We start from the raw sequence: 15,168 nt of genomic DNA, 5'->3' as shown, positions 1-15,168 counted from the left end.
CTACCACCTAAACCACTCTTCTAATCCCCCAACTATATTTTGAAATGTATTTTAAATTGATACAAATAGCATCACTTCTGAGATTCCTGGTGTAGTTTCAAATGTTATTGTGATACCTAAATGGAATAATACATATAAAGGAATCTTGTAATTACATTTATATCTTGTAATTATATATTAATTTTATTTATAGTTATATTATTATTTATTTTATATTATTTATATTACATAATACATAATTTAAAGGGAGTATATGAATAGGTACAGAAAATGGAGAAATCTGTAAAAAATTTGGTAAAAGATTGAGATCATTAGGCTGGGTCAATAAAATTGTTGGCCACTTGCAACATTCCAGAAGATCTAGAATTTAATAGTGCATTTCTTGGTAGTCTTTAAATATGATAAAGAAAGACCAACCAGAGATATGTCAATCCTTAATTGTATACTAAAATCTAAACTGAATAAATAAATACATAATACATATATGCATAATTTATAGTATATATTATACTAAGACATATAATACACACACACACATATGTATATTTCCCCCTTAGGTCTACTTGTTTTTTATCACTAGGAAAAGTGATACAGTAACTAAACATACATGGTGTGCTAGCAGAGGCAACTAAGTCCCTGTAAGAAGTTATTTCTTCCTTAGTAGTGGACTAGTGCAGTAGTTCCTAAATAATCTTGTAAATAACCATCTGGTCCAGCTGCTCAGATTCAGATCCTGAGTACTTAGGCTTAACAAGTCAGAATTAAGGGGAGCAGAAAGGCAGAGTTTACTTGCAACCTGAATTTTAACTCACATCTGTGCTGACTCTTAAAAGTTTTTAAAAAATAACTTTATTAATATTTTGAAGGCTAATAGCATTTTTTTCTGGAGCACAACCCATTATTATTTACTTACAGAAAGTTGTTGTCCTGAGCCTCAGGCTCAGATTTCCCATTTCTAGGATGACATTATGAGAACCCGATGCCAACCTATACACTAAGGTGAACAACCCCTATAAATATAAACTTTTTTTTTTTGGCCAGTCCTGGGCCTTGAATTCAGGGCCTGAGCACTGTCCCTGGCTTCTTTTTGCTCAAGGCTAGTACTCTGCCACTTGAGCCACAGTGCCACTTCTGGTCATTTTCTATATATGTGGTGCTGAGGAATCAAACCTAGGGCTTCATGTTTACCAGGCAAGCACTCTTGCCACTAGGCCATATTCCCAGCCCTAAATATAAATCTTGATGGTTATAAAAGGACAGCTATCTTCCTAGTGTCTCAGAGAAAGGGAGAAAAATATATCCCCTGAACTTACAGAAATTCAGCCTGGAAAGGACCTTGAGTTCTTGTCTTTATGAACGTTAAGTATATATCTCCAGAAGGATGCTAAGACTTGAACTCTGGCTTTAGAGCCCTGGGATCCTCTCCAAGTGCTTAATCATAGGGCTGACTCCCTCATCTCCTTAAAATGTAACTACAGACCAGGGGGAGGTAAATGGTTTTGGAGCTCTCAATATCTAACTTGTCATAATTTAACTCCTAAGGCTTACCCTTTCACTTAAGTCCCACTTTGTGTAAAAATACAATCTAAAACTCACTTAAACTCATTTGTATTATGTATTTATTTTTCTTTTCCCATTTTATTTTCTATCTTTAAGTAGTTGTACAGAGGGATTATATTCAACATCTCAGTTGATGAATACAATGTGTCCTGCTCAATGTATTTGTATTTTTAATGTATAAAGTTAACCACATTACTTAGGGTAGTGAGATAGATACCCTTCAGGTTAAAATTGTAACCTGAGATTTCTGAGAGTTTTGTTTGTTTTTAAGAACAGAAAAGTGTTCACTTCTTAGGAATGTAAGTTTGCTAGGTTGCAGGCATGTAAGCTACCTAAAATTAAAAGTGAATATCAAATTGATAAGTGCAAGTAAAACTGACATGGTTTTGGGGTGGATAAGTCTGCTCAAGTAGGGATGAGCTGGCCTTATTAGAAAGCCTTTATGGAAGCACCTACTTGCTGTAGGCAGAGGAAAGGCTTTTTCCTACTTGCACACACACACACACACACACACACACACACACACACACATCTCAATGTTCAATTCTACAGATGGGCAGGTTTCTATCAAGCTCAGATGACTATTAAGCAGGGACCTCGTCTTGCTTAGTAGCATGGCAGAGCTCCCTTAGGTACTTGCCCCAGGATGCAATCTCAACCTCACTGTTATTCCATGATTTACTGAAAGCCCCAGAGAGAAATTCCACCTATGAAGAATTGCTTGAAGTATAATCCATAGAGCTCATTCATTCTTCAGAGAATTGCAAAAGGCATCCTTGCATGAACAAGATTGACAGCAAAATACAGATGGATGAAGAATAGTTTGTTTTATATCCCCTCCCAGAAAGCTTGCTTTACATATAAATGATAATAATAGCAATTGATGTTTATTAAGGACTTGAAGTGTTCTTAAGTGTGGCCCCTTCAGTCTTCCCAACAATCTGAAGATGGTGCAAGTGGACTTGGTGTGTTTGTGTGTGTGTGTGTGTGTGTGTATGTGTGTGTCTATTTACTTATGAAGAAAGTAAAGTACAGAAAGGTTTAGTAACTTGCCTGAGATAAGTAGTAGTGCTGGAATTTGAACTGAGGTCATTAACCATTTTGACATTATGCTTTTAGCTTTCACTCAAAAGCTACTACTGTGTTGACTAGGTATTTCTAGAAACAATATAGGTAAAGAACTAACCTTACTTTTGCTTTTTTATGTTTCCCTATTTTGTTTACTTTTAAAATAAATTATGCTGTTTTAAAGCATATAGTTTTGTATGTAGACAAATTATTTTTTTAACAAAAATTAGGATAGAAATAAAAATGAATGAATTCATAACCAACTGAAAATGCATTAGAAATCAGAGGATTTTCTAATAGAATTGAATCAGGTAGATCAATAGTGTTCAATAGAAATAATATGAATCATATATGTAAGATAAAACTTCCTAGTAACCGCATGAAAACCTACAGGTAAAATATATTTTAATAATAATACATCAGTCTAAAACATCATTTAACATGTAATGAACATTCTAAAACTAACAAGATATTTCATTGTTTTGGGGGGATAGGGTTCAAGACAGGGTATCATTATAAAGTTCAGGCTGCTGACAGCTGATATTGCGACCCATTATGCCTGGGTTATTTCTTACTAAATCTTTGAATTCAGCATGTATTTTATCCTACAGTACTTCTCATTGTGGACTAGATGCCAACCATACTAGAGCATATAGAGGTGAACAAGCAAGTTAAATACCAGCTGTGTCCAACCCACTTATTTTTCATAGGAAACCACGGTAACTTACCTATGGAAAAGTCAGGATGGCTACCTTGCATTCCAGCTCAATGTTCTTTCACTGTTCATACTTTAGAGGTGAGTGCAAATTTCCTACAACAGAGGAGAGCCATCTCCTGGCCCAGTCACTTTCCCAATGTACTGCCATCTATCTATACTTACACAGCACACAGATTTGCTCAGAGGGCATTCCATTCCATGACTAAACCGGGTGCTGTTGTACAGGGATCAAGGGATTTGCTCCACTCACATCAGTGGCCATCTACTCCAGCCTTTAGGACAGAATATTATCTGACCCTTTGGTAGGCAGTTTAAGGGATTAACAACTCTGGAAATGGAATGCTTCCCAAATTTGCTGTCTGCTGTGCTCCCAGTAGAAATCCTAATTTTCACTGAGTATATATTTGCAAAGGTATAGAATCCAATCGTATATCTTTTGCTGAGCTTATTTATTATGATTATATCCTCATCCATTTTCTTTATCTGTCTCATGCTGGTTGTGTATCTGAGCCATTATGTTGCCACAAGGAACATGAGAGAGTAAATTCTACTCTGTGGGGAGATAAAACCTGAAATCAATTTTAACCAAAGTCTCTCTTTACAATTTAGCAGCTACAGGTTATAACTGACTAGGACCTTGACAGATTTTAACAACCTAAGAAGAACTGAAGGTCAAGCCTGAGATACAATTATTAACTCAATCTGTGAATCCTTGTCTCCTTTTTCTGAGGCAGCTGCAAAGGAGTGAGGAGTCCATTCCCAGCTCTTTTCTGCAAATGCAGTTCGACTTGAGCTTTGGGTGATTAGGCTTTGCTCCCCACCTGCACAAACCAACTCCACTGCGTTAAGCTCCTACAGGGCGGTAATTCTGTTGCTCCGGGAATATGTTTCAGAAGGTTCTGGGCCCATTATCGACCATATAGGAGGACAAAGGCTGTCATTAGATTTGATTAGTGTTACCCAATTATTCTGAGAGTTCAACAATGATTATTTTTGAAACAGAGAAAATTTCTCTTGTTCAATTATGTGAACTCCTTACCATCCTGATAAAATTGGACCATAATTATATATAATTATAAAATTACAATTCTAATTGCCAACTATTTAGTAGCATTGGTACATAGGAAATGACTGATAACTATGGAAATGGGAGGAGATCTAGAATTCATGTTTTGCAGAGGTTTAACTGTCTAGGCAGTCCTGAGCAAGCTCAGGACTTGGTGGTGACAAGGGTGGTGACAGCCACACTTGATTCTCTCTCTGTGGCTTGCTATAAAGCATATATGGCTGCACATCAAAGTACAGAAAGCATGCACCAACACCTTCTGGATGTGCTTGATTTCTTCATGGGATTCAGCCAAACACCCTGCTCCCTTCAAGCCACCATGTTCACACCTATGTTAGGTGAAGCCTTAAAGGTGAGAGGCTCTGACTGTGTCTTTGATCCAGGGACCAGAGGGGGGGACAGTGTCATTTCAGAGGTGTCTGAGGTTTTTTTCCACTGTTTATTTGTGCAGCTCCTGCTCTCTTTCTTATAAGGCTTCATTATTTTTCTACTGTGTTATGCTTGATAATTCTGAGTATTATAAAGCATAAAATAGGTGTGTTTATTTTTTATAGTGAAGCCACTGTTTTGAGTTGCTCATGGCCTCAGATTTACTCTATTTTCCCTAGGATTCTTTCTGTATAATGCAAGCTTTCTATCCTGTCTCCATTGTAAAGGATAAAAGGAAAAATACACAAAAGCAAAACCAACAAAAGTAAATAACATGGGAATTCTCTCTCCTTTCCCTGAATTCTATTCTCCAGTAATGGAAAGGAAGGTATAATTTATCACCAAAGTTTATTGTCAAGAAAGAGGCAGGGAAAAAAGAAAACAAAGGGAAAATAATCTACATCGTAGATCCATGATATTTAAATGATTTTACAATTTTTTTAGGAATGGGTGTTTCTTTCTTAGCTTATAATATTGAGAAAAATATTGAGATGAATGCCAAATGTTGTAAAGAAAGATGTCACTAGATGCTTACATAAATGGAATTGGCATAGTATGTTGGATAAACATCTAAAAAAGGACACAGCTCCATTTTGACATAGCTTCATCAGTGAATCTGCAAGCTGCATAACCCTGAGTGAATCAATTCATTTTTATGAAGATGAAGTTCTTCATCAATAAAAGTATAGTAGGACTGTCATTGGATTTGTATAAGGATCATATGAAATGCTGAGTATAAAACTGTTCTGTAACTATAAATAATAATAGCTGCTGACTGCTGTCATCATCATTATTATTGAATACAGAGTACCATTTAAACATATTTTACATGAAAACTCACTTAGACCCTACACTAATTTTATAAGGTAGATCTTAGTATTACTCTCATTTTATATAAGATAAGAGAGGCAACAGGGTAAAATAACTTGTTCCACATTTAAAAATGTGAAAGCTACATGGCAAACCAGGTAGTTAGAGTTCAAGGCTTTATGCTTTACTCTGCATACACCTAAATGTAAGATTATGTAATCTCAAAATAAAATTGAGAAAACTTGGCAATATTCTGGTCAAAACTGCTTTTCCTATAGGAAAGTCTTTACTAAGAAGGAAGCACACTTGATAGTGCTAGAAAATGCCATCAAATACCCAAGCCAGCAAGACATGGTAGTCATTCTTAAATGTTTATAGATACAACCATCTTAAATGACAAGCACTTAACTTCAAAAAATCATTCTGGGTAGTGAGGCAAAAAGTCTGAATATTTTAAAAAATATCACATAGGCATTAAATTCGTATTTAAAAATACTGAATTTGTTGAATATGCTCATGTGACCTAATTCGGCCGTGACTTGATTTAGAGCCAATGACTCTGCCCAAGGCCAGATATAGGCTACAAGTAATGACATATATTTAGTTGTCTTTCATCTTATTCTAGGCATATTACTGCTGCTCAGAAATACTGCCCCCTGATGCTGGTTAACATCAGAAAAGCAAGGCCAGATAGTTTGGGGAATAACTTTATGTTCTTAATCACCCACCCATATCTTCTACCTGCTGAAAACCTATTGACTCCTTTTTCCTTTTCTTTCCCTTGTTGGAATTCCTTTGTAAAGGTGACAGCAGATAGTCAGAAGGAGGAAGTTGAATTTTCCTCTTTCTCAGAGGGCTTGCTTTTTATACCATGAAGCACTTACCCCAGATCTACAAACTTCCGCTTAATTTTTCCTCCTCGTACCACCAATGAATTGGGTGCCGCTAGTGATTTGGGGCTTTTAGCATCATCTAGGATATAGACATACATTAAAAACACAAATTATTATTTTTTAGAGCTATAATTTAAAAAGAACAGTGCACCCATGAATCTATGGTGTTTGCCTAAACTATGATTACAAAAGGCTATAAAATGCCTTGCTTGTCTAAAAGTCAAAGGAAACAGCCATGCAGAGGAAGAGTCACTCAGGAAAGAGATTCATGCTCATCACAAAAAGAACTTGCTTCAAACACAATGGGACAAATGGGATAAGCAAGAAAAAAACACTATCACTTCATTTTCTGTTTCATCTTGTCGAGAACTAAGATGCCATTCCTTTCATCCTGCCTTGGCTTCACCTCCTGGCTCCAAGTACCTAGATTCTCTCTGCCCTTTCGTGCCTTTGGGTTTTCATGGCTTTCAGGGAAACCTAGCTCATTTCCTCTGGATCTCCAAAGCCCAGTAGAGAACTTCAGCTCAAAGTCAAGGAGATTGAGGGAGAAACTATAACTTAAAGTTTTCCTTTTGAGTTTCCCCTTGCTAGTTGTCTGTGACCAGCCCTGGGAAAGGGGAGAGCAGGACATGGAGAAGACATCTTAAGCAGGAGCTCAGCTACAAAACATCAAAGTATTTGTATCTTTGAAAGGTCTTTTTTTTCCTCCCTTTGGAGGTGCTGTGGGTTTGAACTCAGGGTCTTGTGCTTGCTCAGCTGATACCCTAGTACTTGAACTCTGCCTACAGCTATTTGTTTGGTTTGTTTTAATTTCCTAGTTATTTTAGAGACAGAATCTCACCAATTTTTCTGCCTAGTCTGGCTATAAATTGTGGTCCTCCATATCTAAGTTTCCTGAATAGCTAGCATTGCAGGCATGAGCTACCTTTCTTGATAGCTGGGCTTGAGTACAATTTGGCTGGCCTATGATGTGGAAGGTGCCCAAACCCTTCCATGTTGAAATCCCTCAGGAATTAGAGCTATCTGATATTTGCTTCCCTAAGCTATGCTGGCATTTTAAATGACTGCAGATGCTTGTGGATAAGAATACTTGAAACAATTTCAAAAAAGAATCAGAAATAAGATTTTGGGAATGGGGTTCAATGTCAGTGTAGTGGCTAGGCAAGAATAACTCCTGTTACAAATGTATGCTATTTCAAAAATAAAATAAAATGATCACAATAAAATATTTTTCTTTTAAAAATTCTGAAAACATTGGCACAGAATGCCGAGAACAGGCCCGCTAAGATAGTACTTAACCTTACAGATTAATGCTGCTTGTTGTATTTGTTTACTTCAACACACATCCATAAAAAATATGATATTTTGCTGGGCTCCACTTGTAACTCTAACTACTGAGATCTGGAGGAGTAAAGTCTAGACTACCCCTACCAGATAAGTTCAGCAGACTCTGGGGCAGTAGGGCCAGAGGGAGATGGGCAGACAAATGAAGGTGGGCAGAGGAGAGAATGCAGTCAAGAATTCATTGTAGATACTATAAACTTAAGAAAAATAAAGGAAGGGGTGGGTCCAAAGGTGGTTAAATGTTAAAGAGATGACACAGATCAAGATGCACTATACATAAACTGTTTTGTTAAATGCCCCAATAAAGTGAGGGAAGGGATAAGTTGAGCATGTGAAAGGGGTGCCATTGATCACTGTTACTAATTAACTGTTTTGTTGACTGGAAATTCTTTTGTACAACTACTTAAAGATAACTTTAAAAAGTGGAAACAAAATGATGAGCAAAAAGCTGGGCTGGAGGCATGGCTTCAATGGTAGTTACTGGAGTAGCAAGCAAAATATCCCCAAATAAGAGAAAAATAAATTCACACACAAGTTCTTGCTGAGGAGTCTAGCTGCATCACCAACTGAAATTCTTCAAGACCTTATCTATATGCTTTTTGCATTTTAGCTATAGGTACTCAAATTACAATAAATCCTTGAATGACATAATGAAATACAAGAACCAGAAATGTGTCTGTGTCAAAAATCTACCTCTTGCCTCAAATATTTATTATAGACATTTGCATCATTATTCTTTGAGTAACAGAATTAGATCATCACAGATATGACACTGGCACAAAAAATAATCCATAGACATGGCACAGATACCTTCTAGGCTGATCTTGTTAATGGACTTTTCCCCCCAAAAGCAGGATTTCAATTTTCTAAATAGTACCCAAAGAAAAGAAAAGTGCTGAATTCTTCCAGATCAATCCTAAAGCAACTCTTAATGGCCAGGACTGTGCAAAGTTAAAAGGAGACTACCTAATTATTTTCTGAATTAGAGGTAGATGGGAGATGTTCTAATGAGTATGAGAAGACCAGCTGAGACAATGCACAAAAAAACACTCTGTAACCTATTAGTGTTGTAGTTATTTGAACATCTCAGGACTAAAAGCCTGATTCTACTCATCACAATGCCTGCTGCTAGGCAACCTCACATCATTATCTCACACATTTGTCAAAGTGTGTTCCAAGGAGCACATTTGGAAACACATGGAAATAAATGTTTCAATAAGGCTGAAGTAGTAAGATTAAGGAATAATGTACTGCCCCATTTTAAATCAATCAAATCTATCTTTCTAGTCTGAGAGGAAAAACATTGTATTGCTATGATTCCAGGAAAAAAAGAAACATCCCATGCTTGTTTGTTTGTTTAGTTGTATGTAGGCTTCCATTAGGCTTTTCAAAATCACTCCAGTACTCATTTTGTGACTAATAAAAGTCTGAGCTCCTACACTGGCTGAATCCATCAGCTCTAAGCTCTGTAAACCTTGCTTCCATTTTCAGAGGTAATAAATGATCTCCTGATAGCGAAATACTGATCTTAGGCTTCATTTTCTCCTTAATCTTAACTTCAATGGGCCACTAGGCTGTCCTTTATTTCATGATATGGGATCTCCTATGGCTTCTTCCCTGCATGTAAGAGCTCTGTTTAAAGAAAACTAAGTTAATCATATATTCCTCTAAGGTCTCCAATTTCCTACTTTCTACTAATGAGAAAGTACATGTTCTGAGGCTTATAAATCTTGTGATTTCTTGTTTTCTTTTTATGTACTTATTTTGGGGATACTGGGGATTGAAGTCTAGGATTGGGCTTGCTGGACAGGCAACTGGCTCTCACACTGGAGCCACAAGTCCAGCCTTCAGTGAATAGTTTTGCTCATTTTCTTGTTCCTGTTCATTTCTCCTCCTTTATTCCCTCCCTCCCTCCCTCCTCTTCCTTTCCCTTTCTCCACTTTTTTTTTCTTTTTGAAGTTCCACGATGGTCACTTTAGTTGTGCATCCTTTTTGTTTTTTGGGTTTTTTGTTTTTTGCCAGTCCTGGGCCTTGGACTTAAGGCCTGAGCACTGTCCCTGGCTTCTTTTTGCTCAAAGCTAGCACTCTGCCACTTGAGCCACAGCGCCACTTCTGGCCGTTTTCCATATATGTGGTGCTGGGGAATCAAACCCAGGGCTTCATGTATAGGAGGCAAGCACTCTTGCCACTAGGCCATATTCCCAGCCCTAGTTGTGCATCCTTTATCAAATCTGCTTACCAACTTTAGATGGATGCAATTTCTTCCCTCTGGGCAATGCAGGTTTATCCTATCACTTCTAGGGGCCCAGTGCAACATATGAATTAAGACATGGCTTCTGTGAAACCCTTAAAAAGGCAGTTTACATTTACCATGACATTAATTCTAAACATAGGTTCTGTATCAGGCAATGTATTAGTAACCACCCAGAAACTCAGAATAAAAAGGTCATTTTTTCAGCCAAAAAACAAAATCTCTTTGTTTACTCCAGGGTTGACTAAAAGGGGTCCAATGCTATGCAAGTCCAGAGATAAAACTTTTGCTTTTAGCATTAGGTTGCTCAGATAATAAGAATATTGTCATAGAACCCTGTTTTATAAATGTATGAAAAAATAGTTCCTTCAGATTAATTGGCATTTAGGGAGAAGTTTAACTGCCAGTTAGTGAGAGGCTTATCATTGAGCTAGTAATTAGGACTTTCCCCATCTCAGATTCCACCGTGTCATTTGAGATGGCCTTGTGCTCTCTTTTTAAGATGTTAAATAGGCTGATAGGACATGGGTTCACAGAGTGCGATTAACCTCCATTGTTCTCAAAATCGCCATTGTAGCATGCAAGCATGCCTGGGTAACAAAAGGCCACACTGTAATACATGATATTATAAAAATAAGTGGCCACTGAGTTTGGTAGATGACCTTCCCTTCTAGACCAATGCATTTAGTTACCTAGACAAACTTACTTAGTAATTCATCCAGAGAATTATCGAGCATCAATTGTATACCATGCTGTTTGTGAGCAACCAAGAAGATAAAGATTAACATGATAGGGGAGAAAGCTTTGGCTCATATGTGACAACTAGATCTCAGGTACACAACAACAAAGAAGAGTTAACAAAGAAAATTTTTGTGAAGTCATAAGAGAATGGAATGGGTGAGCCTAAGGCCTCATTCAGGGGATGAGATTTAAGCTGGGTTTTGAAGAAGGATCAGAATTTTCTGGGAGTATAGGTTAGATTAGAGTATAAACATGAATTCCAGGAATGGATGGGTTTTCACAGAATCTCGTTTTCTGGATTTTGAAAACAATGGAGGTAAATCGCACTTGGTTAACCTATGTCCTATCAGCCTATGTAACATCATAAAAAGAGCACAAGGCCATCTCAAATGACACTGACTGGCTGTTTACTGGAATCTGGGAAGGAGAGCTTGGGGAAACGAGAGAGAGGTGGTGGTGGTTGGCCATTGGTGAAATGGCAGTTTGTCATATTCTGTGTACACATTCAGTTAACTGGATTCTAATTTTATGCTCACTGAGCAACTTTCTGATTTATGAACCTACCAACCAAAAGAGAGAATGGAACAGTGAAGAATGATGGTTATTATGTCAGCTGACCTCCCAAAGTAAATCAGAAAATTCATTTTATTCTGGTTCAGAAATTAGTGTTTTCAACTTTTGAGCCACATGAAACCATCACTCAAAGCTTGAGTAAATGTGGGTATAGGGCTAAGATACGGTTTATTGACAAAGTATTTGCTTAGCAAGCTCATTATGTACAGTGCTGTAGGTTTGATCCTCTAGTACCAAAAAAAAGAAAAGATTTAAAAATTCAATTAAATGTGGGTATATTACTAAGATGTGATAGATCTCACTCTTCACCATCAGAACTTGAAACTGGAAGGTCAAAGAACCTATTGCCTTTTTAGTTGTTCTTGATTAAAGCCAAGGTCTGCCACCAAATAATCAATCTAATAAGAAATATGAGTATTAGTCAGGTGCTAGGGGCTTATTCCTACAATCCTAACTACTCAGGAGGCTGAGATCTGAGGATCACAGCTCAATGCCAGTCAAAGTAGGGAAGGCCATAAGACTCTTATCTCTGATAAACTACTCAGAAAAATCTGGAAATGGCACTGTGGGTCAAGTGGTAGAGCATAGCCTTGAGCATAAAGAAGCAGAGGGACAAGGCCCAGGCCCTGAGTTAAAACCTCAGGTTTAGCAAAAACAAAACAGACAAAAAAAACAAACCCATGAAAATAGGAGTAGAGTGAGCAGAGATAGTTAGGTGCTGGCAGACAAGACAGACAAACTTGGTATGAAAACTCCTGGAGGGAAAAGGGGAATCTGATATTAGCACTTGGCTAGACACCGAGTGTATGTTCAGCACCTAATGAATAATTACACCAGTAAATGGATTAAAGTCAAATAAACTTGGAAAGCAGAGGGGCTCTTCGAGGCTGGAATGTTATCAAGGCAATGGAAATACCATGATGAAATGATGGAACACCTTTTAACAACTAAAAATGAATAATAAGAATGTAAATAGGTCTTGTACATGGGTGTGGGTACTAATGAGAAAGGGGAAGAAGGAGAGTGGGTGAAAGATGGTAAATATGGTCAAAATACTTGATGCACTTGTATAAAAATAGAAACAATAAAAATAGAACAATAAAACAATAGAAAAAATAGAACAATAAAAATAGAAATAATAAAAATAGAACAATGAAGTTATTGAGATTGGTTTGAGGAGGAGGGGATAAGGAAGAGTGATGGAGCAAATTAATCTGATATATGTACATATATATTCTATGCATATATGGACATATCAAAATGAAGCCCCCGTGTACAAATAATTGATAAATAAAATGGGGAAATAAGTCATATGTATTTTTCTGGGTTTGCCTTTACCCTGTCAACATCTTTCTCCAGAGATTCATCTCTAGCGTTATATTTCAGTGTAATTTTTCCTTTGCCCCTCTACAAAAATTGGTTATAGGTACATATTGCAATTCATACATCTATTTTTACTGGTCCTGATTTCTTTGAATACTCTTGAATATAATTTTTAGTTGACAAGCTTATGATTTATATACAAATATACACATTGCCATTTAAGTTTGGATATATTTCCACAGATGGATATGCATAAAATATTATTTGTAAAATGTCACAGAGTAATGTGATTAGTAGGATTTTATTTTTGTAGAAACACATGGTTACAAAACCAAAACAAACACATACCGACAATTATCATTTTGTGTACTTATAGGTTCATGTGTATGTGTATAGATTTCATTTCAGATGGGAATTACAATTTAAATAAATATATCTGATTACTTTAAAAGAACATATCAGCTGTGGAAGGACAGGGGAAACTATGATCTGATTTAGTATGTTTTTGTACAGTTCATTTAAACATGAGTTTATTGTCTCTATAAACCAAAATACATAAGTAGAAAGAAAAATTCTGTCTACACTGTTAAGAAATCCTGGGGTAATCTCAGGAACTTATTTTAAAATTTAATCAACTAACTTTCCTGGATTATCTTTCATAGCTATCCCATTGCACTGTGTAATAGAAATCATTATTGTGAAAATTTATGGTAAATAAAAATCAGTTAAAGGGTAATGGACTTACACCATTTTAATCTTCATTTTTTTCCTATGTGATTATATTAATGTTTATATCAAAACTCTAGGTTGTGTTTTACAAAATTGCTAGATAATCAACCAAAGAATTCCCTTCTTGTGAAGAGGTAAACAGATAAAATTACTAAACTTATAGGAAAAGATGACAACTAAAAATATGGAATGTGGATTCTTTTTATCCTGAACATAAAAGAAAAGCAATGGTATTTATTCTGAGAAGACAAAGAATTTATGATTGTGTGTATATATTACATAAACAAGGGTGTTAAGACAGACAAAGCCAAGAAGAATGGCAAAAAAAATGACCAATACCTTTTTCTTGTATTCTCTGAGTGGTAGCTTGATGGTGACAGGGAGATTCTTCCATCTCGTGATCAGATTTTGTAGTAGAGGAGTGTGAAGTATCTCCCCAGACAAAGGGGGAGGACCCCCTTTCTGGGTACAGTGGTCCTTCTTGCAACTCATCTATGTGGTCAGACCAGGACACGCGACTAGCCACTGGAGTGAGAGATGGGACCCCAGAATCTGATTCTGGAGAAGAAGTTCTCAGACCCTTGGGCAGAAGTGGTTTGGAAACATGCGTGTGGTTATAGAGACTCTTTGAAGGCTGTTGGTATAAGAGATTATAAAGGAGGTTATGCCACTAAGTACCAGTTCTGGCAACATACTTACTTTTTTTTAGTGAATTCCAAAGAAAAGGACTTTCTGTTTGTTGGTTTACTGATGAGAATGCATGGCTCATAACTATGAGCCACACTAACATAGGAGCTAAAACAGATACCTAAGACACACAGAAATGTTAATTTCTGCAGGCATTATTTCCCATTAGGTCAAACCAGTTGAATATCATAAGCACCATTATTAAATATGACTCTGTGGATAATGTTCTTGGCTAGTTGAGTAAATAGAAGGAACTGTAATTAAAAATATAGCAAGTTGCATAAAAACTCAAGAGACTAAGACAGGGACTATCCCAGTTGTTTCCTGCTAGGGCACAGAGTCTGGCTGCAAAGTAACCAACAAGCTGTAGGAACAACAGAACACCCATACAGGTCTGAAACAGCCCAGGATGCCCACCTTTCGTTCCAGGCTGTCCTCTCCATCTGTTGAACTGACACTGTCGTACAGTCGTGTCCTAGTGGGCCTCTGACGCCTGTTCTTCACAGAGAGCTGGGCTCGAGTTTTCAGTGCCTTTGAATCCAGGCGCTCTGTTTCTGGTACTGCTTCAGTCAAGTCTAAGGAAAGAATATTGCAAAATCATCAGACAGAGAAACTTTAGGAGTCGATTGACAAAGAGACCACAAACCCTGGAAGCAAAATCTCAGTTATCAGTAACACCAAGTGAGGGGGTAACAGTCATAACAGTGTGACTGTTATTCCACAGTTGATGCAGAAATGAGTAGGATTTAGAGTAATATACAAACCCGAAATGAGCAATCCAAAACTAAAAATAACCAAGGGCACAACAAACCACATAAGGCCATCCTACAAAACAATTATTAATAGCACTTTTTTTTGTATTGTGAATCCACTACAGGCTTTGGGTATTGTAGGAAGTTCTATCCCACCTGAGCCATTGTAGCCCTTTATTTTTATTTTCCTTTAAAACAGTGTCTCACTACTTTGCCTGGGTGGG

At 37.0% G+C, this 15,168-nt stretch overlaps 1 protein-coding gene across 6 annotated transcripts in view; it reads right to left on the bottom strand.

The window, feature by feature from the left end:
- The window catches only part of Ppp1r9a (protein phosphatase 1 regulatory subunit 9A), a 275,864-nt gene that overhangs the window by 10,425 nt on the left and 250,271 nt on the right, over positions 1–15,168 (bottom strand). For 4 of the 6 annotated variants that reach the window (XM_048340051.1, XM_048340052.1, XM_048340053.1 and 1 more), the window contains 3 exons: positions 14,610–14,767; positions 13,845–14,139; positions 6,536–6,623 (listed from right to left, as the gene is read on the bottom strand). In XM_048340051.1, coding sequence (XP_048196008.1) covers positions 6,536–6,623; positions 13,845–14,139; positions 14,610–14,767 — 541 coding nt within the window. The remainder of the gene's footprint in view (positions 1–6,535; positions 6,624–13,844; positions 14,140–14,609; positions 14,768–15,168) is intronic. The other 2 variants (XM_048340055.1, XM_048340056.1) reach the window with 1 other exon arrangement.

Source organism: Perognathus longimembris, chromosome 2 (genome assembly GCF_023159225.1).
Source record: "Perognathus longimembris pacificus isolate PPM17 chromosome 2, ASM2315922v1, whole genome shotgun sequence".
Taxonomy (NCBI): domain Eukaryota; kingdom Metazoa; phylum Chordata; class Mammalia; order Rodentia; family Heteromyidae; genus Perognathus; species Perognathus longimembris.
This window is presented reverse-complemented; position numbering and strand designations above follow the sequence as displayed.